The sequence below is a fragment of the Rhynchophorus ferrugineus genome, unplaced genomic scaffold (genome assembly GCF_030347505.1).
Source record: "Rhynchophorus ferrugineus isolate W39M unplaced genomic scaffold, kcgeb_rfMv2 rfM2, whole genome shotgun sequence".
In the NCBI taxonomy this organism is placed as follows: Eukaryota; Metazoa; Arthropoda; class Insecta; order Coleoptera; family Curculionidae; genus Rhynchophorus; species Rhynchophorus ferrugineus.
Genome location: NW_027472581.1, coordinates 14,023,090 through 14,049,745, shown reverse-complemented (window position 1 = coordinate 14,049,745; position 26,656 = coordinate 14,023,090). Strand labels below are relative to the sequence as shown.

The following is a 26,656-nucleotide window of genomic DNA, read 5'->3' as shown; positions in this document are numbered from 1 at the left end:
TATGAGGATTTATAGTCCTCAGATAAAAATGTATTGCTGTATAAGTCAATTTTAGCCATATTGGGGCGTATAGTAGCTAATTAAACATATTTGTACTAAATCCAACAAATCCATCCTTCAGAGGTTCCAAAATAAAGTTCTGTGTGCCATCTTCGACACCCAATGTTATATCTCTAAAAAACTAATTAAGCGCGATATTGCCCTGGAACCTACAACGAGCGAGTGTTAGTGTACAACAATGCACTTGTCAAATTATTAAATGTACTACTATCCGATAAGATGCTATATAATTCCCAATTGGCAAATTGTTGAATGCTAACAGAATAAAATAATTCATCAGAGAATTTATTACGTTTCTCCTATCCTAAACATTTTCAATGTATTTTTCCATGAAACTATTTAGTGAATTTCATTTAGTAATCGTAATTTATCATGTCTGAGAAGGGACAGCGCAAATATCACGTGTATGTGGCGAAAGCTATTTTGGCGCTGGTTGGTTTTGTTCTCAATGGTTTTAGGAAAACTTTAAATTAATTAAAGGGACGTTATTTTATCCTACGACTGTAGTTATTCAGGGAGGAATGTCCATAGTCGAATAGTTTCCTATGGTAAAACGGTTGTTATAAACTGCGATATCTGGTAGTTTATGTACCTTCAGATTTTGGGACTTTCAAGTTTTAGTAGAGTTCAGAAAATTGTCTCATTTAGTGTATTATAATATATAGTATAATATTTCGTTATTGAACTTAAGCCTAAAATATGTTATAATATAAGGACTAGGCATTACCTATAACTTCAAGTTCAAGAGTTTTGACAGTTTTGAGATTTGTTTCTTATGATTTGGTTTAATTATATGCAATATATTCAGGAGTTACACAAAATAGTGTACTAGACCCAATACTATATCTTCTGTAAAGAGATGATCTACCTATAACAAAAATAACCGATGTGGCAACATACACAAACGACACTGCGGTCTTCGCCTCTCATGCAGATCCAGCCATAGCATTAATTAACCGGCAAATACATATAAATTAAATAGAAATGTGGCTGAAAAGATGGGTATAAGAGCCAACGAAACAAAATCCAGTCATTTAACTTTTACGCTTCGTAGAAGAACATGTGCACTAGCCTTAATCAATAATTGTCAGCTCTCACAAGCACAGGATACGATGCCTAACGTGGAAGAAGTACATACTTGCCAAACGGAAATAATTTGGACTTAAACCCTACCAAATATATTGGTTTATCGGGCGCAAATTCATGTTATCATTATATAACATGATATTATTGTATAAATCTATAGTTAAGCTTATTTGGTCATATGGAATCCAACTATGGGGAACCGCTAGCAAGTTTAATATATCCATCATACAACGGTTCCAAAATAAAGTGTTGCGTGCCATTGTCGATGCTCCGTACTATGTTTCAAATGAAGTGATACAATTCCTCCAGAACCAATAACGAGCGTAATTTAACGTGTTTGTGTGAGTTACTTCGAAATAGTGTCTGTGCATCATATACTTGCTGTTCACTAAATATGTAAGGTGACAGTAAAGTGCGTGGACTAAAACGTCTAATATCATCACATAATGAAGTGATTTTCTACATGCCATGTATATATAATATAAACATAAGAAATACTTAATGCCCTTTGGGAACATTGTAGAACTGCTAAAATAAAAAAAAAATTGATTTTACCACCATGATCTCGAATCAAGGACGACTTTAAGCGGTTATGTGAACATAACTTTTTGGCTTCGAAATATATTCGAGTTCAGATATCGGTCAGGAAAATAGTCAGCCCCCTAAATAGTCTCTGGAATGGTAAAACAATGATCTTAAAGAGATAGTGATTATTATTGTTGGAGCAATTACAGCAAAATAAAATTTCCCTCAAAATGACTTAACCACTATCACAGCTTAAAAGTCAATCGTTAAAAGTAGCGAATTAGAGTATGAATTTTTTCAATATCCAAATTATTTTCCAGATTTAATCCCTTTGATTTTTGAGAAAAATTTGACTGAAAACTACAGTTGTTGTTGAAACTATAAATCCTTTTTTATTTTGAATATTTAAGTCAATTTCATAAACAATTTGATAAAAGTGGCATATAGCAAAGAAACAATAGAAATAGTAGGGACGTTAGAGTAGGTAGTAATATAAGTAGAATATGTTAAAAAACATGTTAAAAAGAGAAAAATGGACACTACACTAAATGGATATTAGCGCAAAATGCAAATTCGAACTTCGCGCGATTCGAATGCCGCGATTTCATTGCTTGCTAGCTGAAAAATAATTTTTTGCAGGCTGTTGTGGAAAAAAATGAATCTATTATGACTATAGTAATAATAGAATAGATCAGCATCTTAACATAAATGTAGGGAAAAGTTGCACATATTTTTCAAACCAATTTTTATTACAAACTATTAAATAATATCATCTATTGAATAATTAAACTTATAGCTATGAATGTATTTGTGAAATGTGTTAAGAATATATCGTAGGTTCGTATATCGTTAACACTTACATCTGCAATTTTATGACGAAGAAGTTTAAAACGGCTTTATCTTGTTCTTTTATAACTTCTACAAATCTGAATAGCTTTAGTGGTGTAACCATAATAACGTAGAGAGTTATAGCGAGTTTTGAGCTATGTAAGGATAATTTAGGAATTGTTTTAACTAGTATTGCTAGCTCACCAGCGTGTAGTAGGGCTAATATTTTGAAGTACGACTGTTATCTATGTTATTAATTCCTGAAATATAAAAATGCACTATAGTATAATAAATAATGACCAGAAGTGTAATTTTGATGAGTTATGAATTAGTTTTGATGTACGAGTGTTGTTTATGTTGTTCGTTTCAGCTAATTTTTTTACCAAGTCCCGAAACATAAAAGGCTACTCAAGTATAACGAATAATGACCTGTATATTTATTATTATAATAATTATATAACAAATTATTGCTCACTTGTTAAATATACTCTATTCAAGGTATGTTTGTACATACGTCATCAAGATGTTTAATGTATTGCCTGCCAATTATATGCACAATATACACAATTTGTAAATTTGTTTTAGAATCAGGAAATATTTTCCTTTTCATTTTATTCTAGTTAAAAAGAGACACAATGCTGCCTGATTAGTTCGAACACGTAAACGAATGAGCCTGTCAATGTCGTCCGGTTTTCGGACGTATGCAAAATTCTTGAAAGCAATAGTGATAAGAGGTTATAACTCCAACCTATAAATTATTGTGGCTGTATAATTAACTATAATTTTTAGATGTACTACAATATTAAAGTAAGTTATATTTGACAAAATTTTTGTTTCATTACTTTATTTAAACTAGAATTTTGTTGTATGTCCAAAGCCAAACTGAACAAAACTCAGAGTTGATGCGGCAAAATTGCGACATTTTGATGTCACAAATGTAGATGGCGTATGTATAAAATAACTTTGAACACGCCATATATGTTAAATTAGAGATAATTAACATATAAACCTTTAATAATTAAATTTAAAAAATATTTATGCAAGTTTTAAAAATTACAAAAGTTTTAGACTATATAGAGTGCCATAATTATTTGATATTTTTAAATATAAAATCACCATTATGGTAGTATATAGATCCAGTAGGTAAGATAAGAATATATACGCGGAAGTTTAAAACATATTGCGGAAATATATTATAATTTTATTATTTTAAATAGTAAGTCACGTAATTCAAACGAAATTAGTTAAATATATGTAGCGAAAAGCCTAATTTGATACCTCAAAAACCATAAATCAAACAAACTCGAAGAATGTAATGTTTGCTTGTTACCCCTTTATTGAGTACGTATAACGTTGCAAATGTTTATGTTACATCTAGTAAACAGCAGCTTATACCGCGCGCAACTTTGAAGAAACTATTATAACGTCGGTTTACTTATGTATTCAAGAAAATACTATGGGGAAAATCCTCTACCAAACTGGCTCAAATAGTTCGCAATATGATATGATCTTCTTGGAAGTTTTGTACGGGGGATATGAGATAGAATGTTATATAATCTTAATTCGTTGCAATAACTTTAAGTGATGAACGGCTAGGTGCGCTGAAAGTTTCTTGAGCAATTTCAGAGGATTTTACCGTTATCACCTAGAAGCGTTAAAGTAATTTCTTAAAGTCCCAAATAAAATTAAAACAAAATACTATGTTAGATAGGTGTAAGTTTAAAGCGAACCTTAGGAATGGTGGTTGTAATGGAATTTTATTAAAATTAGCATTATGTGGAGGTTATACTATTTATTTTTATAAATAAATGTTTAAACATTTGAGGAATTTAATCTCTATAGTACAGTTGGTATCCTACAGTGAATATATTCTAACAGAAAAAGTGATTTTGCTGTATTAGTATTAATATTATATCGTTCTTTTATGGAATTTATTGGAATTGTCTCAAATATGGGAAAAAGTAGCGGCTATCAATAAACATTACTGTGAATAAAGTGTATTGTATGGATTGCTCACATTAAAGATTCCAATTGTAAAATATTTTTAACAAAAAAATTAAAGCCGGCTTGGTGGCGCATTGGTAAAGTTAATGGGACAGTACTCTTACTGTTGCGATAGCCGCGGGTTCGAATCCTGCTGGGGCATGGTCGTAAATTTGTGTTTGTGATTGTTTAAAATTTGTGAATGTTCTAGGGAAGAGTGTAAAATCGGACAAGGAAAATGTCCCAGTCACACCAGTAACCAGGCTGGGTAAGAGCGGATGTTTTCTGGGATGATTTCTAAAGTTGGTCACTTGCGAAACAATCGGTAGGCTTTAATGCTAAGGAACCTACGTTAAACTGTAGGTCCAGTCCAGATAAATCCATAGTTGGTAAAAGGAGACTTTAACAAATAAATAATAAAAAATAAAAAATAAAATTAAAACGACTTCAAAAAATAAATAAGAAAGTCACTAAATATTAAAACGTAATCAAACTTTTTAATATTAAAAAAAAAATTTAAATAAAATATGTACATAATAGTCGTTATAATAATTAAATAAAAAAACCTTTATTTAACCTATTTACTACACGTATTTTATATTCAACTCTATACACACAATTTAGCTTAATACCTGGCTAAATTTATTTATCTAGTTACAATATTGTTTTAACTACTACCAACTGACTACTTTGAAGTGATGCCGAACCCAATCAGTCATTTTAATTTAGATTTATTTTGTTGGTAATTTAATTTTTTGTATATGTGGGTCAAATTAGATTATTATTTTAATATTTTTTTGGGCTAGGCGCCGACTTCAAAATGATCACTTGGTAGTAGTTAAAATAATGTTATAAATAGATTATTATATTTAGGTATTTAGGTAGGTATTAAGCTAAATTTTGTATATATAAGAGAATGTTTTTATTGAGTTATTACAACGATTATTATGTATAATTTGATTGACATTTGGCAGTTTATTTTTTAATTTTTAATGACTTCCTTATTTATTTTTGGAAGTCGTTTATTTTTAGTATTTTACTCAATAAATTAGCCAGTTATTTTATTCACTATTACAATGGGTAGTCTAAGTAAAGTTGCCGCCAGTACTAAGGAAAATACGAATGCAGTAACAATGATTGAAAATAAGGAGCTCTTCAGGCCCCACAACAAAAAGTTGCTGTCCCTGCCGGGAATCGAACCCGCGACCCCAGTTTGGGAGCTAAATGCTTTATCCATGACACTAAAATAGCACTTTTCTAAAATACTTCTACGAGGTCTTATATTTTACAGTTTGTGCTTAAAAATCAAACTGTATGGCTTTTAAGCAATCTGATCTACCTGTTGAATTATTTATAGTGAACAGATCATGAAACATTTACATTTTCGACATTCAGTGCCTTTGCTTTGCTTTCAGATAGTTTAGCAGTTGATTAATCATACTTAGGAGGGAAAGGAGGAAAAATTATAATTACCCCATGACTAAAACCACTATTTCAATATGGTGGTTTGATTGCCCATCACGCAAAAAAAAACTTTGTGTGACGTATTGTGACTGGCGATAAAAAGTAGATCTACTGCGACAATACCAGATGTGAAAAGTTATGGGTTATTCCAAAAGAACCATGTGAAACAGCCTGTTTATGACCATAAACTTTCGCTGTACATACTCGTATGATGGTATCAGCAAGGTTATCAACATGGTCAAACGGATAAATTTAAAGGGGCACACTTGCCAGACTTGTGAAGGTTTCACTGTTACAGCTTGAATGGCACTGCCTCAGGTAATATTTTCACAGGAGAAAGCGCTTTTTGATTACCATTTGATAAAATCGATACAGCATGGCTTGGCTGGCACGTGGATTCTAAATGCTAAATAACTGTGAAAATGGATCGATGATAAGGCCAGTATTATTCTTTCATCACAATGTTGCCGTGTTGTCCGACAAATCGACATATGGCGGAAATGGGGAATAATTTTAGAACACGATAACGTGGTAACAAGCTAAGAAGACTTGATCTTTCATATTCCATAAACCTGTTAAAACGAGAGTAGCGGTGGAAAACAACAACACAACAAAAACAAATCCGGAATTGGGAAGAGAAGAATCATAAATATAGGTGATAGAGTTGTAGTGTGAGAATATAGATACATGATGAAATCTGACCCAGAAGCTATATAAATCTAGAATAAAGTACGGTTTTTACTGTTAATATCCTTCAGAAAAATATTAGTCATTAAAATCAAAGAAAAAAAAATCAAAGAAAGGAAAGAAACTGCTCAGTAGAGACACAAAATATGCTTTGTGCCACAAACAGCTTGGCCCACCAATGAGCTTGAAGGTAATGAATAGGGAACACAGACCTAACAAAACCATTATAAATTTTAAAGCATCCTTTATTGGATATGTCAAGTATACACTTTACAAAAAATTAACTACTATTAGTTCTTTTTGAATATTTTGAATTTTTTAGATTTTTTAAAGAATTTATTATAAAATGGCGTCAACTCATAAATCGATTTGATGCCTTGACCTTTTATCTGAACCTTATGTAGGTGGAGAGTTGGAACAGAGATCAGTCTTGGGGAAAATTTGTAGTTGCTAGGAAAACTATACATAAACGGCATTATATCATGAATTTTCGAAGCCAGAAGTCAAATTGAGTATATAAATCAATACACTATTGTTGAGTTAGTTCTTAAAGAGGATTTTAAAAAATATATCTCGAAAATGTAGATAAAAGTGCGGTGTTGCCGCACTGACCTATAAATCTAGAATAAAGTTCGGTTTTTACTGTTAATATCCTTCAGAAAATAATTAGTGATTAAAATGGGAAAGAAAATCAAAGAAAGGAAGGAAACTGCTCAGTAGAGACACAAGAGATGTTTTGAAAAGATGACTTTTTTGGTTGGTTATTAACAATTTTTCAAATGATATATTATTATTTCAAATGATAATTTAAATTGATAAAAGGTGATTTACGCCAAAATATTGTGACAATATATATTTTTTAAAATCGCATATCTTACACTAGGAACATTATCCACCAGATGGCACTGAAATTAGCTAAGATTGGAAGGCAAAATTAAAATTAAAAAAAAACTATAAATAGATCTTTATGATGATCTACAATACTCTGTTATTTCTTTGATGCATACATAAGGTATTTTTTAAATACAGAAAGGTAAGTTGATGAGATCTTTCAAATTCCGAAAAGAAAATGTTTCCTGCTCAGGTGCACCTGCTATCAGTTCACATGATAGATTTCGGTATTCCTATTTTTTCCTGATGTTGCTTTTGAAGACTTATGTTCCCAAACTGAAATAAATTTGTTATTTTTTGTATATGATTCACTTTAAATAATGAATTGGAACCGGCTGCAGATAAACTCTTTTATATATTTACTTCCGGGAATAAATACTGATGGTGCAGAAGGGGTGGGCCAAGTGTATTGAAGTCCAGTAAGATTATTGAGTACAGAAATCTGAAGTAATCTGGATAGTAACCTGGACACCATCTTAGAAGGCACTCGGTATTACTCAGTTGGGTTGCTGGCGTTGACATTATGATATTGGCATAACCTCCATACAAGCAAAATTATTATTGTATCCTCAATAATATATCATGTATGAAATTATGTTTTAACAAATTGTATTAATTTTGTAAACAAAACCAATAAGTGCTACGGATTTTAAAAATATAGTGTTAAAAATGCGTGAACGAACACAATTTCCATACCCATAATACGACATTTTCAATAATTATATATTATTTCTTTTATTTAGAGTTATCTTGTTCTCTTCATAACATTTCCAGAAACAGAATCAAATATCGAACAGTCACTGGAATTGACAGTCAATCGGTCTGCGTTCTTTATGAACGGTATCCAGATTTCAATTGGCTTGTTCTTTATATTTTCCGTTTTTTCGTAGAAACCAAAAACGAGGAAAATCTCATATTGTACGTTCCATTTATGACGTAATAGACAAAAGAACTTCAGCACAATACCACTTAAATGGTAGTTGCGTGGATTCGAATTTTTCGCCGATATTTCTGAATCAATTAGTTTTTAAAAATATACGTACCTTACTACAGTAGATTGTTAGATATTCTATATGGCAAACTAGCTGCATTTTATTTTTAATTATAACACAGGTTTACAACGTAATAAGTAACATTTGGTCTATTTTCACATTATAACATTTTAACAATGGATTTGCGTAATAAATTTAAGCTTTATTTTTTTGTGACGATATATATCAATAAAGTTCTTTTAAATCCTATTTTAATCTCATTCAATAATACATTTTCTTCCTTTGGTAAGTCAGTAAAAATTGCGACCAGAGAGTTCAGGGATTTTAAATATGTTTTCGACTACTAGTTTAGACTATGGAAAACTGTGAGTTGGAATAAGTTAAGTTTAATATAATTTGATATTAGAACTTTTAAAATCTTTGTTTAACATACATCAGTTTGTGATAATCTACTTTGAATAAATGATGGCTGTTTTATTTGTGTGAAAATTAATATTTAATTGCAAGAACGCATCTATATGTATTTTTATATATTAGTATTATGTATCAGTTCAATTTGTCAAAAATCTAAAGTTCTAGTATGATTGTGGTTATAACAGAGAAAATGGGAAATATTTGCTTAAAATTAAATTAATGAGAATTTTTGCAACGTTATGTGATACCATATGGATTATAAATTCACAGATATATATGTTTATAGCAATTATTTTAGCAACTACCCAAATTAATTGTCAAAATAAAAAAGGAATGAAAACTGAGTTTGAATACATAAATGTATTATTATATAAATTGTATTTAAAACTCTTGAAGAAGAGGTAAATTGATGAACATTTCTCTTATAACAACTCATAATTCTTTTTGCAAAAATTGTTAGTAAACTTAAAAAAATTAGCTCAAAAACAAAGGCAAAATTTGATTTGATTGACAACATCAACATCACGCGGGTAACCAGGCTGGGTAAGACTGGATGTCTTCTGGAATGATCCCTAAGTTCGTCACTGGCCAATCGGTAGGCTTAAGGGTAAGAACGTCGTTCGGACCTCATGTTAAGCAGAAGATTCAATCCTTCCTTCTCTTGAAAAAATTCTCATATTTAATTCATGCTTCTTCACGGAGCCCAGCTAAATCCACATATCTCTTTCTATTTTATCCCCGTCTCTTTTTCGGTTTAGCCTGAAGTTTTACCTAATTCTTCTCATATTCCTGTCCATTATGGTAAGCAATAAAAGACAACAAATTAACAAATAAAACTATCCAGTGTTTCTCTTCCTATCGAAAGCTTCAACAATAATGAGCAATGTTTGTTGGTAAATTAGTATATAATAGTATATATATTATATATGTGTATGGATAGTTATGTTAGGGATGTTAACCGCACAATGGTTAACAAAGAGATCTGTTGGAAATATATATGAGTTGATAGCAGTTTCCTTTTATTTATTTCTTCTTATATATTTTTCTTTTATATATTTCAATTTGTAAGCAATTATGATATTTTTCTTTAATTTAAAGGCTCGTGATTTTTGAAAATTTTTCACACATGTTCATGCTACTCTTTAAAGAATTAGTGAATAATGACCAAACTTTTAACAACCCATTGAGTAGAAGTGCTTGGGAAGAGTATCGCAGGACAAGAAAAAGATATCTACTGCTGAAGTAAAAAGCCGAATCGGCATTATTTGCAATTGCAGTAACTTTTGCTTCTCTAAGATGCGGCATGTTAAAGAGAGGAAACATTATGATCAAATCCAGATCAAGATCTTTCAAATTTCTTGCCAATTCTTTTACATTGGTCTGTTATTTGAACACTATTACTGTCTGATTTTAAAATAGCTATTTAATATATGACTATATGAAACATAAAGGAAATTCTGCAAGTTTCTCTCCAATATTTTATTAAAAATGATGTAATTTATTTAGGATGCCACAACAACCGTTAATACATCCTTGTAATGTTTTCGTGTTTGATGAAACCTGTTGGAGAGAAACCATAGAAAACGATCTAAAAACAAGAGTATACCATATACAGTTGATTGCTTGAGAAGTAGACTGTCTCCACAATTATTCGAAAATGAGCCAACTAGAATTTTTAAGTTTACAAAAAATAAAAATTATCCACAAATTCTTTTTAAAATTATTTTACAGTAAAGCTATTTAACAGTTATTTTAATAGCTCTCTACAGTAACAGGTCAATTGGAAAATCACCGGCCTACCATAGTAAAACACATTTTTTTGCCAAAATCAGTTTTTTTTATTCAACATAATACCCTTCAAGGGTGATACACTGACTATAACGACCCTCCAACTGTTCGCTACCATTTTTGTAGTACGATTTGTCCTTTGATTCAAAATAGGTCTCAGTTTCGTCGATCACCTCTTCATTCGACGAACATTTCTTCCCAGCGAGCATTCTTTTGAGATCTGGGAACAGAAAATAGTCGCCAGATCTGGAGAATACGGTGGATCAGGAAGCAATTCAAAACCCAATTCATGAATTTTTGTCACGGTGCATTGTCTTGGTGAAGCCGCACTTTTTATTAGGTACTATTTCTTTATCTTCAAATGCGGCCGTTTTTCGGCGATTTTGTCCTTCAAACGGTCTAATAAAGCTATGCAATACTCTTTGTTGATGGTCCTTCCTTTTTCAAGGTAGTTAGTGGAAATTATTACATGCGTATACCCGTTTCAAAATAAATTAGTGGATTTTGTAATGTTTTCGTCAGTAACAAGCTCTTTTGAGCGTCCACTGCGTTCACCGTCTTCGATGCTCATTTCACCACGTCTAAACTTAGCATACCAATCCTTGATGGTTGATTTTGCTGGGAAAGTGTCCGGAAACTCGGCATCTAGCCAATATTTTGCTTCAACTGTATTTTTTCCCTTCAAGAAGCAATATTTTATCAACACGCGAAATTCTTTTTATCAATTTTTTTCACAATAACAAAAGTTGCTTCACTCAAAATGCTATAATTCACAAACTAATGATCCGTCAGCTGTCAAATTTATACACGCATCTTTTCAAGATTACGGCTAACTAAAAAGCGTATGGATTTAATTCTAGAAGCGCCATCTATGTGTCTGGCCGGGGACATTTCAATTGACGTGTTATAAATTATATAAGTAAGATACCTTTAATAAATCTAAAAATCCCTTAAAATTAATTCGCCGTTATACTATATTGAATCTATGTCGAGACAAGTATTTCAGTTGCTGAATAACATTACATACCAGCACCATACAATGTCTAACATCGCTAAAATCTCCTATAAAACTTATTATTAAAACCACGATATATGGTTAAAGTCTAGAACGATCAGGTATTGTAAGGCCAATAACGTTAACTATCAATTTTCTTTTAGCGGAAACATATTCGGAATTGAATTGGAGATAAACCTTGTAAATGTTGCGCGCCATAGAGTTTTACGGGCATATCATGCGGAGATGGAATTATACGAAACAGCTCAGCTGGCGAACGAGCTTCTTGCAGAAATATGTTTAATTTCGATTGGAAATAAATTTATGACGAAATAAATTTACCAGAGAGTTTAATATAGTGCAGAAACAATACGGCTTTTTGATATATATTTAAAGTAAGTGCTAGAATAGAGTAGTTGATTTCGAGAAAATATGACGCTGTGATATGGAGTACCGTTACGAAATATTTTTAGGTCAAATAACATTACGTTTTTTCATGGGTTTTGTATTAAATGCAAAATATTAATATAGATTCGATGGTTTTAACACTTTCCTGTGTAAAATAACAGGTTTCTGTTTAGAATTATTGAGTTATTGAGTATATACAGCTGTTAGCTTCAAAGAAATCCACTATCGTAGGCCATCAAATACTTATGATGGGCTGTCTATAACTTTGCTCAAAGAAAAGATAAGTAAGTTTAATTTTCATGAAAAGTTTTTTTGGTCTTTAAATTTTTTTTTTTTCGTTTTGATTGAAACATTATATCAGCTAAATGGTGATCGCGGTTTGCTATGCAACTTTCGGCTCTTTTTAAGGCATTTTTCATAACATCCTGCAACATCTGAGGTTGAATTTCTTGAATTTCGTGGCGAATATTGTCTTCAAGATGTTTAATAATTTGGAGCTTATTCACGTACACTTTTGATTTTAAAAAAACCATAAGAAAAAGTCTGGTGCTGTTAAATACGGAGATCTGGACGGCCATGTTAAATCTTAACTTCGCGGAATTAGTCTTCTTCAACAAAAACGTCATTCAATAATAGAATTCTTTAACGAGCTGTGTGTGCTGTGACCCCATCTTGCTAAAACTACATGTCTTCTAGTTCTTGCTCTTCCATTTCAGACACAAGAAAATTTCAAATCATGTTTTGGTACCGTTGAGCAGTAACAGTAACGGCAACATCTTGGTCATTATAGAAAATAGGGATCAATGATGTTTCCAGCATGAATACTACACCATACAGTTGTTTTTAGTGGATGCGATGATTTTTCAATAATCAATTTAAGATTCTGTGTTCCCCAAAACCGACTGTTCTATTTATTGACGTGACCACTGAGAAGAAAATTAGGATTGCATTACTCTACCCAACTCGTTGATCAGGATCTTTCGGTAGCAATTTTTGGACTAATAGAATTTTGTACGGGAATCAGTTTTCAAAATTCTCCTTAAACTGCGTGCATTAATGTGTAACTAGGAATGTCTCCAAATTGATGATTCTGGAGACTCTGCAACACTATCGCTCACCAGAGCCATATTTTCAGCATTACGAGACGTCTGTTGTCTTCCAGAATGAGGCCTGTCCGCTGTCGTACCGTACTGTCCAAAATTTGCATGTAAACAATACATTGTAGTCAGTACAGATAAAAAGGCAACGTTGTAACAATCTCGCACAGTATTTATTTCCTATATAGTGTATATTTAGAACCACAATTTCACACAGCACCAATATTACAACACTCACAGAACCAATAAAATTAATTAATTTAAATTTTATTTAATTTTAAATTTTTATATAATTTTATCTATAGTTTTAATTAATTTAAATAAACTTTACCTACATCACATCACTTTACAACACCATTAATTTAAATAAACTTTACCATCATCATTTACCATAAACTTTATCATCATCAAATTTTACCATCATCAATTACGTGTTAGTAAATAAACTATTATAGCGGTGGCCAGCCTATTGTTTGATAAAAAAGTTATACGAAATCATGGAGCATTTCATTAGATAACATAAGTATAGGTCAATGCAAATGCATCATAAATATTAGCGATTTGACAAAAATAGAACTAACCACATCAATAGTTTTGTGTTAAAAATGTAATAACTATACTTAGTGTGATGAAAAAGTGTATTATTTTGCACTTTGTTGTGTTTATTCTATTGGTTTTAAATGCGGATATTTTACTAATATATACAGATATTTATAAATATGCATAATTGATTTTTAGCGCTAATTCCTATTAGTCATAAAACTCAGTCACGCTGTATTTATATTTATTTTATACGAACCTAATCACAGTTTTCACTGTTTTCAACGCATTACATATTTGCTTGTTGCAAATTGAATATTTTTTATAACTTACCTTCGGTTCGATGTAAAGAATTGATTCAAAAAATCTTCTGCTTGTCTTAGAAGCTCTTCTATGTCTCTGGGCTCGTTTTTGCCTTGTTGGCCCATGACACTTCCAAGGCAGACTTGATGTGAGCATGGTGCCGGCTGGAAATAAGAATTGTGTAATTAGTATTTGTATTTGTCAATTTATAGTTTAAATTATTTCAGCATTATTCAGCTGTACTTTGGCTGCTTTTTAGTGATATAGAGTAAATCTAGTAGTCTATTTTAATAACTACGAAACAATATATACCTTAATGTTATGTATATAGATAATATAAACGAGAGTAAATTGTAAATGTAGGTGTGTATTGTAGAATTGTATCTTGGATCAGAAGATATCGTGCCTTCTCTTGACAGATTTTGCACTCTTGCCCTATGGATTCACAATTATAAATAATCACAAATATAAATTGGCTAGAGCCATGTCTCAGCAGCATTCCAACTCGCGACTTTCATAATAGTAAGAGAACCGTCCTGTCGCCTAGACCAACAAAACTACCTATATCTATACAGTTTAAAGTAGCTGTAAAACATATTTGATATACAGATCTAAAGGTTCATTAAGCCAATTGGGAAAATATATGGCAGTACAAATTGTACCATTAGGTTATATTTGACAATAAATCTTTTTTAAAATATATTTTAAAGTCTCCTTTTACCAACTGTGGGTTTATCTGGACTGGACCTACAGTTTAACGTGGGGTCCGAACCACGGTCCTCAACATTAGGCCCACCGACTGGCGAGTGACCAACTTTGGAAATAATCCCAGAAGACATCCGGTCTTACCCAGCCTGGTTACTGGCGTGACTGGAATCATTTTCCTTGTCGGATTTTACACTCTTGCCTAGTAAGGCAATCACAAACATAAATTTACGAGCGTGCCCCAGCAGGATTCGAACCCGCGGCTATCACAACAGTAAGAGGACCGTCCTATCGCATTTACCATTGCGCCACCAAGCCGGCGACAATAATTCTGATTCATACTTTATTGGGGTTTATTCTACTACTTCTAAAACTGTAATTCATTGTCTAAGAAAATCATGAGGTAAAATAAATTATCTAAGGAATTGCAAATAATAATTAACACTTAATTGAAAAATAATTTATTACTTAATCTAGTTACCTACAAGATTCATTGTAACATTTTAACACTAAATAGTCAGATCAAAATTTCTCTACATAAGGCTGTTTATAATTTCCTTCATACAAGGAGAGTCCAAATAAAAATATCACTGAAAAAAGTATATAAAAGTTCAGAGAGCTAATATTGACAATAAAATATATTTGTAGTTTATTTCAAGACATATTTGAAATCAAAGACGCTATTTTATAACTGAAGGACAAATCTTATTGAAGACCTTGGTATTATATATGACAGAGGTATTTCTGCAACAGCACGTGTGTGTTTTGATCAAAACGCTTTATAAAATCAGTCTAGAAAATTTGGGGATGATACTCTTGTTGGGCCATGTTGCCAAACGTTTACAAAATTCTTCAAAACATTATTGTTAATGATTAGGGGTTGTAAACCAAAAGTCAAATTTGATGCGGCAACGATGTATTGTTTGATTTATTGGAAAGACAATACATGTCTGTCCTAATACTGAAAAAGTAAATATTGATGGTCGAATTTGATATTATCGTTCTTCAAAATATCCTTCGTAAAAATCGATATGCTTTTTTATACGTTGAAACGAATTTTTGTAGCAGTTTCTCCACGTCTACTGAGCTAATTCGAAAACACACGGTATGAACGCATCAAGCGCTTCTTCACAGCATGGCTTATTGAGTCATTATGTTTTACAGCAGATGACCTGCCAGTTAATCCTACACAATCGATTTCTGTTTTGTTTAGGATTTGTACTCATATATTAATGACACTTATGTTGCTGTTAAGTAGCAAAATGCACCCTAAATGCATTGTTTTACAACAAAACAAATATTTTTACGTTCATATTACGATATAATATATTATTGATGTTTGTCATAAATGCCAAACGATGCTCAACTTCACGGTTTGTCGCACGATAATCTTGCTTTATCAATTATGATAATAAAATTATATAATCTATATATAATAATATAATCAACTGGATCATAATCGCGAGCATCAATTATGGTTAAATTCATTATATTAATTTTTTATAGTGGGGTAAGATGACTGTTTATCACCATATAAGGAATTATGTTGATGATACGCAATATGAATTTTTCAAGATACTGTAAAAATAGTTATTAGACTCAAAAGGTTTTGAGGAAGTTTAATATCAATAATACCATGACTCCAATGACAATCTCAGATAGCAACTGCCAAGGCCAGAAATGGAAATAACAACTTTCATATAACTTCTGGTTGGTCAAATAGATAGTTGTCTCAACCGATGTATAAGAGCTTGAATTGTCAGACATTACATGTCTTTGTCGCAGCATTATTTTGAATTTCACAAAGTACTTATGACAAAAAAATTGTTGAATGCCGTTCATAATTCATCATTAGGTCTTCTTTAAGACTCGTCACCTGTGTATATGTTATATACAGCCTTTAATATACCGCGATTGTGCTTCATTTACACTAATTGATAAGTTTATTTTTGAGCTCTTGTCTTATTATGTGGAATCCAATGTAAAGAAGCCTTTTTTACAGCTAAATGTTCACTCAATATCTTATTGATGCTTGTCATGTTAGTGTCCAAGAATGACTCAATTTCACATCCCATCACGAGCCTTAAATATTATTTCATGCACAGCATCAATGTCTTCTGGTACAATAATTGAGTATTGATGACCATCACTATTATCCTCCATGAGTGAACTGCGGCTACGATTAAATTCATTATACCAACATATCGGATTGGTCAAGGATACACTCCTATCTTGAACGAAAATGTTTACAACAGTAAACATTTTCGAGTTACTGTAAACAATTCAAAGTATGCTCTGAAGTAAGTTAAAACTCCAATTACAAACGTCCGATGAAACCTAACAACAATTAATATTACCAAGGCTCAAAATATAATTAGCGCGTTGCTTTTTGCTGCGTTTTTAGAACTAAGATATTTTCCAGATCAAATATTAACGGTCGGTATACCACGCCAGTCAGATTCAGTAGCAATAAAATACAGATATCCATATCAAATATCAGATATCCTCCCCGAATAATAAATTACTCAGTATTTTTTTTTCAGCGCGCTTATAAACTTTTTCATGGGAGGAAGAAAAGGAAAGGTAAACTGTATCGCAACGAAAGTTTCTCCACGCGTCTCCAACCAGGCAATTTCCCGTTTCGGAAACTTTTTTCTTTATGCGAACCAAGCACAGTCAATTTTTAGGCATTTCGCTCGGAGTCGATGGATTATATTATTGAAAATTGATAATATTTCATGTCTTAAACAGATTATTGATCATCAGCCAAAAAGAGAAAAAAATGGTTTAAGAAAGTTTCACGACAAAAAATCTTTGTAATAAAAGACACTTATTTATCCTAAAGAAATAGGTAAACAGGTAAGCACGCTTTCTTCACTCTCTCACCATTTGAAAATTTCTTAAAGTATAAAATTGTTGTACAAACTATTTGACACAATTGGATAATACAAAGTGCTTTACTATAAAAACAAATTTAATGAGAAAAATTGGTACACTATTCTATTTTCTACAAGTTTTTCGTATTATTCTGGCAACATGGCAACACCATGTCCAAAGAATGATATTGGTTTGGCAAGGATTCGACCATCATGTATGTTTCCTAAACCTAGCGATGTGGGGTTGAGAGTTGACATGCAAAAGTATTACTTTGTGTCTGTTACTAGCTATTGCAAGTTTTTTTGCAACAATATTGTGATTAGTTTGTAAAATTGATGTCAGAGATATCTGTAGTAAAGTTTAGTCAGCTTCAGCAGACCATAATACACTACATCTTGCTGATTTAACCATAAACACAAAAACAGTTTATGGCCACTAATACTCAGCTTTAGTGCCAATGCTGATGGCTCTTCCGAACTAACTAATGACTTTTTTCGCTAGGGATTGTATTAGTAGATGAGAGATGGATAATAAATACACAGATAAAAGAACAGTATTGATCAGCTCTTACTGAACACTGGATAGATACTAAACACAAAATTTAAAGCCACAATAATAAAATCGACGTTTTAGTAGTTGTACAAGGCTATTTTGAGCGAAGACTTTGAGAGGGTTTCGAGATTTATATTTATATCAACAACAATTAACCTTATGAGAAGAATTTCAATATCAGAATTCTCACCCGAAAGATACAATGGTAATTAAAGTAAAAGTGAAGGATGCAAAAACGAGCACTGATGAGCAGAATGTCCATAGAGTAAATATATTTAGAGTATATATATCTTGCAGTATCGTATATAGTAAGTATTTACTTAATAAATTTTGCTTAACTGGATGAATAAAAACCAAACCAACGAGACCTTCTTTTCATAGAAGGAATCCGATTACATATAGTTAAAAATCCCAAATTGCCCCACCGATATTTCAATAACGAACCTAAACTTACAGCATCTTCACTAGAGGGTCATTTGAGTAATTATTATTTTTATATTTACGTATTTGTTTTATTACATGTAGATATCTCTCAAAAGTTGATTTTATTTTTATATTATTTATGGACTTTTTGGAAAATTTTGGATATGATTTAACATATTTAAGACTTCTACTAGAAAATAAATTTACTTGTTTATTTTTTAAATTAAATTTTATGGGTCAATAATATTTGACATCATGTGTTAGTCACGTGATATAGTAGGCTTTATTTAAGAAGCAGTGAAATTCCTTTATATTGATACTTTTTTCGACGACATTCTCCAAAGTCTCCTATTGACATATTAATTAAATCCAAAAAGAACTTTTAATTAGTACTTTGTTAGAAATATTTCCAATTTATTAATTATTTAATTAATTCAGTCGCATAACATAACATTATCCTTAAAATTATAAAACTTGCCATTCAGAAAAAGCCGTATATAATTGTGCTTAAACTGATATATTTTCAGGAAATGTAATCATTTATAATTAAGCAATTTGCAAACTTAAATGGGTTTAGTTAAATTTTAGTTTAAACAGACTTAACTTTTTATCAAGATTGGGATAAAAGTTCTGAAAAGTCCTCTTAAAAACTGATACGTTTTAAAAGTATTGTTTAAACTTATTAAAATTAATTTAACTCTAGTTTGTTCTTTATGGCATTCTTATTAAAGTTTTTCAATACAGTTAGTTAATATTTGTATTGTGCGTATACATAAATTGATATATATCACTCCAAAATTGGATTTATTGCGTGACTGGATAAGTAGTACTTAGCATGGTTAAAATATGGTTCTCGGCATTAAATCTATAAATCTCTCGAAGAGAGTGACATATTTAATAATAGTAATTCCTTTATTAGATTTTCAACTATTCTCTGTAGTTAATTACGAATATAAATTTGAAATTTTTTCAAAAATCCCGGGCCTAACCCATAGGGCGTTTATTGCATTTCCAACTTTTTCAGTTAGGACTAACGTTGGAAAGAAAGCTGTTAAAATTTTATGATAATCTACTCATACATTCCTGATTTATTGCGCTAAGAGTGACACTACTTTGGTTATTTTCAAAACAATGGATCAAAAACAGTTTCGAGTTTTAATTTTATACTAATACTACTTACACTTTTACACTTCTTGATTAGAAAAAAATACTGTTCAAGCAAAGCAATGGCTTGAAAAGTATTATAAGGACTCCGCTCCATCCGAAATAACAATAAAACGTTGGTTTGCTGACTTCAAACGTAATCCTAGAGATATCGATGTAGCACAACGTAGTGGACGTCCAAATGCGGTGGTGGCACCAGAAAACATTAAGAAACCCAGAAAATCGATTTGAATGATCGAAAAGTGTAGTTGCGTGAGTTAGCTAACGTCGTAAATATATCAAAGGAATGTGTTGGCTTTATTTTTCGTGAATATTTTACTACGAGAAAACACTGTTCGAAGTAGGTGCCTCGCTTGCTCCCTGTAGGACAAAAACAAGAACGTGTTGATGATTCTGAGTAGTGTTTGGCAATGTTTAAATGTAACAAACCGCATTTTTTGTATCGATATGTGACGACGGATAAAACGTGGATCGATCACTTCACTCCGGAATCAAAACGATAGTCATTTGAGTGGACAGCAGTAACTGATGACAGGCCTATTTTAAGTAAAAGATAAATCGTTCTACAAAAGTGATACTGAAATATTAGAGCTGCGGTCGAATGTCTGTATGGTTTTTGATAGAGATTACGTTGATTAATAAAGCTAATTTTGAGCAAAAAACGCGCTTTCTTTGTTACCGCCCGGGTCTTTTGAGTCCATTTATTACAACCATAACTCTGTGGTATCTTAGCAGTAGGAAGATCGTCCTAGTATCTTGGCCGCTGCGGGTACCAAACCAGCTGTTGGTATTTATATTTAACGACGATCATTTCATATTATTATTAACATCTTATTAAATATTTCCGATGAAAACAAAAAAGCCTACTTCGATAATCATATTTGTAAAATATTTAATATCAGCAATAATAATTATTCTACTTATTTTCTTACTTGTTTAAATCTTTAGTACCTCCTGTTACTTTTCCTTTACTCTTTTGTTTATAAATAGGTACTGTCAATTATTAATTAGTGATAATTTTTGAAGGACATTACTAATTATAACTATACTTTGAATTATTTCTATTAATTTGTAGTAATTTCTGTGGATTCCTGTATTATAACGAATATTTTAGTATTGCGTTGAGAAACTGCCGTGGCATCATTTAGTGTGATGTCTATGTTTTTGTTGTGTGATTGTTTAAACTATTATGCGTCATTTTTTAAACTTACCAAACTATCTGCATTCAAATGAAAAAAAAAATCAATAAATCTAGTCAATTTACTTTAAATGTTATTAGTTGTAGAAAATGCCTCTATCAAGGTTTATTTCAATTAGATTTTTGAATATTTATGATTGAAACCCTAACTGCCCCAATATATTATACATTATTGTGCTGTAAATATTACCATTGCAGCACAAACATAATTTAGATCAGAACGTCCTATGTTTTCAACTCTTACTGTTTCTTGTTATCGGTATAGTGCAGCAGAAAGAAATAGATGTAAATAATAATAGATCGTACTTTATTAAAATAAAATTATGTTTATAATTATAGATAATAGATATTTTTAAATAATCTTTTTAAATACCATGTCTTCTGTAGTATACTTTTTGCTGAAATTGTAAGATTTTATTAATGTAAATTAATTGGCAAACGACCAGTTTTTAAATGGTGGTAATTAATCCTAACTATAATAGCGTCATAAAAAACCTTGCAACGTTATCGATATAAAAATGCAACAACATTTTCGAAATCATCAAACGCTAATAACTCGACTTTACGCCAGAAAAACAATTTTAATTAAGCGTTAAATCAAGAGAGACTATAAACGGGAAAGTTTCTTTTGTGTTTATTGTTGTTTCGCTTATTCAGAACGTGCCAATTACTTCTTGTAATTTCGTTGGTAAGTTTGTCACGTTGACATTGGAATTAATAAATCATTTAATGGGCTTTATTTTAGATTTACTTTAAGTTTTTTAGGTTTAAAATTAAACGTCAATCAGTGAGGTATTGTCTGAAAAAAAGTAGGTATTAAATTGTATGAAAAAAAATTAATCCATTTAAAATGCAGCTTCTCTTAAATTAATTAATGTCCTTTATTATTATCATTGTAAATATAAAATAGTTATTACATCCTTTAGACGATGTTTTTTCTTCGAAATATAAATGCTCCATCTTTTACAAAATTAAAAAAATATTTTTACAAAAAAAATTAACTGACTCCAAAAAATACATAATCTAAAGTCGCTAAAATGTAAAAATAATCAAACTTAGACTTTGAGCACAAAAAAAACGTTTTAAAATAAAATATGTTCATTATTAAATTATTTATTAAGTATTACAATGGCTAGTCCAAGTAAAAGTATAACCCATATGCGGAAAAATAGGAATAAAGAAATAACAATTGGAAATAGCCTAGGTAATTTGACAAATGTTCCAACAAACAAGAAAAAAGAAAGTTGCTGCTCTGTTGGGAATCGAACCAACGGCCTCTGCGTGTGAGCTTAACGTTCGAACTATTACACCATAGAAACAGTTACCTACCATGTTTCTACGACTTCTCATATGATATGGTTAGTGCTTAAAAAGCAAAATGAATGTATTTTACACTGAAATATTTCCAATTTTCCGTCACATCACCTCAGTAATAACATTACACCCAAATATCTAATTATTTTAGATAAAAAATATGTGAAGACAATGTACGTGCCTTTGAAATTTGAAGTTGTCCCTCGATTTCCCCTCTTTCCCTTGTTGATCCTAATTTGGTTCCAATGGGGCACTCTTTTTTTCGAATAAAAAAAGAATATTGATAATCCGTTCATAATTGACTGAGAAATCGGCGAACATACATTAAAAGTAATATACAACCGAACATAGAACCTCATAGAAGAATCAAGGCTCACTGGCAGGTTTCACTTTTTAGTATGTGTTATTTCGTTCGTATCTATTAAGTGTAAACAAAACATATTTCAGTGCGTTAAAATGTCTGAAATTGTACCGAACAAAAATTGGCTTTGAGCGAAGTTTTGCTTTTTTCGTTCTATTTTATGAAAATAAAAAACGGATGAACGTCAGCGATTACTATGTGAAGCTTATGGCTCTATGTTTAAAAAGTGGAGATTTTGATACCGAATATAAACAGCATTCTGGACAGTCAAAAAAACTGATGACGAAGATTTGAAGGTATTATTCGATGAAAGTATCACTGGCGATCGTCATCGACTAGACCACCAGAATATGAGCAAACAATGTTATTCTTCAGAATGACAAGGCCCGACCACAAATTGGTGTATGAAACCAATGAAAAATTCTTGGAAAGATTAAAACGAGAAGTGCTAGTCCACACGCCGTATTCTCCAGACCTTGCTCCTTCTAATCAGTACTTGTTCCGACGAGTCATGACCTGCCACAGTAGCTTTTCGCTTCTTATGAAGATATTAAAAAATATCTCGATATATGATTTCCTTCAAAAGATCCATCGTTCTTTCAAGCTGTAATCCGTAAATTGTCTGAAAGATGAGAAAATGTAGCGGCTATCGATTGTATCGATTTTTCACAAGTTTGTTAAAGCTACAAATTAAGAGAAAATAGTTTAAAACTAATTTATAGTCTTAATAATACATTTGTCTAAAAGGTTCAATTTAATTGAATCTATATGTTAGGATTTAGGATAATAATAATAATTAATGATATAATTTAAATATAATAAAATATAGATAATAACTTTATCACTCAAAAGGTTTGAATAAACATCGAAAGAGGTAAAAAATCGGTGATCGAAGAAATGTATCGAAAAGTTATCGAGTATTTATCTTCAATAGTTGCTGAAGTAAGGTAAAAAAATTACAGATTACACAATTACAAAAAAAATCTACTTTCAAAACTTCAACTACAACGCAAATATGAATATAATATTTTATTGAACTGCATATTAGTTTACAATATTTTTAGAATAAAGTATTTTATTATTTATAAATCAAAATTTGGTTTTAAATAAATTATCCTTAAAATTAGAATTCTAGAAAGTAATTAGAATTATTATTTATCACAAAAATTATGTAAAAATTTTCCTTTTTACCAACTAGGAGTTTTTCTGGATTGTAGCTATAGTTTTACGTGGGTTCCGAACCACGGTCCTCGGCATTAAACCTACCAACTGGCCAGTGACCAACTTAGAGACCATTACAGAGCTTTCAATGAGTTGATATACCACGAGCTATCTAACTTAACTTTATGAATATGGCGTTCCAGATATTTGATTAACTTCTTTAATTCCAGAACAATGGGCATTTAGCTACATCGTGATTCTCTCACACATTTTACTTTTCATTTTATGGTTAATGAAAATAATAAAGAAACTATAAAAAATGCTTTTAGTTGATCACATATTATACTAGTCATGAACCTTTAATAAGTTTTAAGCAAAGATTATGAGTGGTTTGGTTATTGTTGAGATTTGTAAGCTTGTATTTGATATCTAGTCTGGTTACTGAGGTGATTTAATATTAAGTTTCGAACCCATAAATATTATATGCTTCTATGTATTGTGATCAGCGATATCTATTGATGTGAAGGCGAAGTATATTTTTGTTGGGATATTTCTCTACATAAAATAACAGTTTTTTCCTCCATTGCATTTTTGACATTCATTAATTTTATTATATGATTTAAAAAACCTGTTGTCGAAATCCAGAAAACAATTCTATATTTTATATTTTATATTCTTATTGTCGGTTTTGCTGTAATATATAAAAGTGGTGATTTTGATGTTAATGCAACAAGTTATAGTATTTTGATGATGGTGCTTCCATTATAGCTCGAGGAAAAATATTTCAATTGCAAATATCAATAAACAATATTAGTAATTGGATCAAACAATGGAAAATCAACATAACCCTATCAGAGGATTAAACCGGAAGCTGCGTTGGAATGCTGATGAAGAGAAGAAGGAAAAACTGGATGTTAAATTTATAAAATTCCTGATTAAAGATAAAGAACACCAGTCAAGAAGAATAAACCTTTTGGACTGCTGTAGTGTGGTGTTAGTGTAAAAGCAGATCACAATGCTGGTGTACAGGATAATAATAACAACGTCACAACAATTAGTAGAACTTTTTTATTGTAAATAGTTATTATGTATCAGTTATTAATTTGGCTCATATGGATTAGTTAAATAATCGCGTTTCTACATTATATCAGTTTTAAGTACAAAATCGAATGTTAATAAACAATTAACAATGCTGGATTTTATCAAGTGAGTTTAACTAAAATAGATTTGACCTCTTATACGATAAAATATCTGGATTTCCTCCAAGACAAATGTCGCTTCATTTCTGTACAAGACAAATTCCTTTTATCTCCGTCCGCTTTTAAGTTTTACTTTTCCTGTTAATCAGAAAGGGAATACTCAAGTGTGCTCTCGGAGCTTGAAATCTCCCAGCTGGTTTTATTTAATGTTTGTGTATATATTTCGCTAATGTACACTGTTAACCTGGACATTAATTCTTAACTGAGAATTTTACTTTCAGTTTAGTTATAATTTCTAAACTATATAATTATTTTTTATAAGAACCATTATTTACGGCAAATATTTAATAAAACATTGAATTTACTTGAACAATCAATATTAGGCCAATGAAACTGGCTGGAAATTACAGTGGTTGCATCGCTTCGCAATAGCCTTCTGGGTACATTGACTTCCAGCGAGGAAAGCAGATCCTACGGGCTCATGTTAAAGAATTTCTCAATTCTAGTATAAGTTTTTTGTTAATGCATTGTATGTGTTAGTAAACTATCTCAACGATATTGTGTTTTAATTGATAATAATAATAAGATTTAAGAATTTGGCGTAATTTTAGAAACAATGATATAACTTAATTTCTACTTCGACCTCCCAATTCATTTGATATATAGCCATTTTAAGGTGATAGTCTAAGGTTCCAAGTTTGACACCATAGTTCTTATTCAAAACAAGATGTTAAGAAATAGTACAAGCTCAACTCCTCGGTTCCAAAGCAATTTCTTCATCAGAAATGGACTAAGAAAACAATAAAGTTAGTTTTTCTGGGATGCAAAATACATTTTGTTCGTTACCATGAAGTTGGTAAAATATTAATACCAGATTATTATTGTAATTATTTGAACCAATTGGAATAAGAGACAGAGATGTGCGAAACGAAATAAATAATTTTCCATCAGTGTGTACATGTAACACATGGGCTGAAAATTCCAAGGCCTAACACATAGATGGCGCTAGTCTTATTGCACTTACCCCTTTTTTAGTTAGTACTAATCTTGAAAAGCCTGTGAAAATTTCATTATATTCTACTCATATGATTGTAAGTTATTGTGCTGAGTGACAAACTTTTATTATTTTTAAAACAATGTATCAAAAACAATTTCGTATTTTTACATTGCTTCTTGATGGGAAAAAAATATCGTTCAAGTGAAGCAATTATTTGAAAAGTGCTATGAGGGCTCCGGTTTATCAGAAAGAACAATAAAACGTTTGTTTGCTGACTTCAAACCTTGTAGTAGAACACCAATGATGCAGGATGCAGTGTATGTCCAAATGAGGTGGTAATACCAGAAAACATTAAAAAAATCAATAAAAATTGTTTATAAAGATGGAAAAATGAAGTTGCGTGAGTTAACTAACACCGTAAAAATGTCAAAAGAACGTGATGGTTTTATATTGCATGAGCCTTTGTTCTGTGCAAAGCTCTGTTCAAAGTGGGTGACGTGTTTGCTCAATGTCAAAACAGAGCGGCGCTGAAATGATTATGTGGTTCTTTATGGAGGTTACGTTGATGAATAAAGCCAGTTCTGAACAAATAAAACGCGTTTTCTTTGTTACTCACGGTCTTTTCAGGCCATGTATTACATAAGA

At 31.1% G+C, this 26,656-nt stretch overlaps 1 protein-coding gene across 5 annotated transcripts in view; it reads right to left on the bottom strand.

Annotated features, from left to right (window-relative positions):
• The window catches only part of Nos (Nitric oxide synthase), a 203,947-nt gene that overhangs the window by 143,944 nt on the left and 33,347 nt on the right, over positions 1–26,656 (bottom strand). For all 5 annotated transcript variants that reach the window (XR_013004646.1, XR_013004645.1, XM_076397284.1 and 2 more), the window contains exon 2: positions 14,091–14,224. Coding sequence is in view for 3 of the 5 variants with exons in the window: in XM_076397284.1 (XP_076253399.1) it covers positions 14,091–14,224 (134 nt within the window). In the remaining 2 variants the exon portion in view is untranslated. The remainder of the gene's footprint in view (positions 1–14,090; positions 14,225–26,656) is intronic.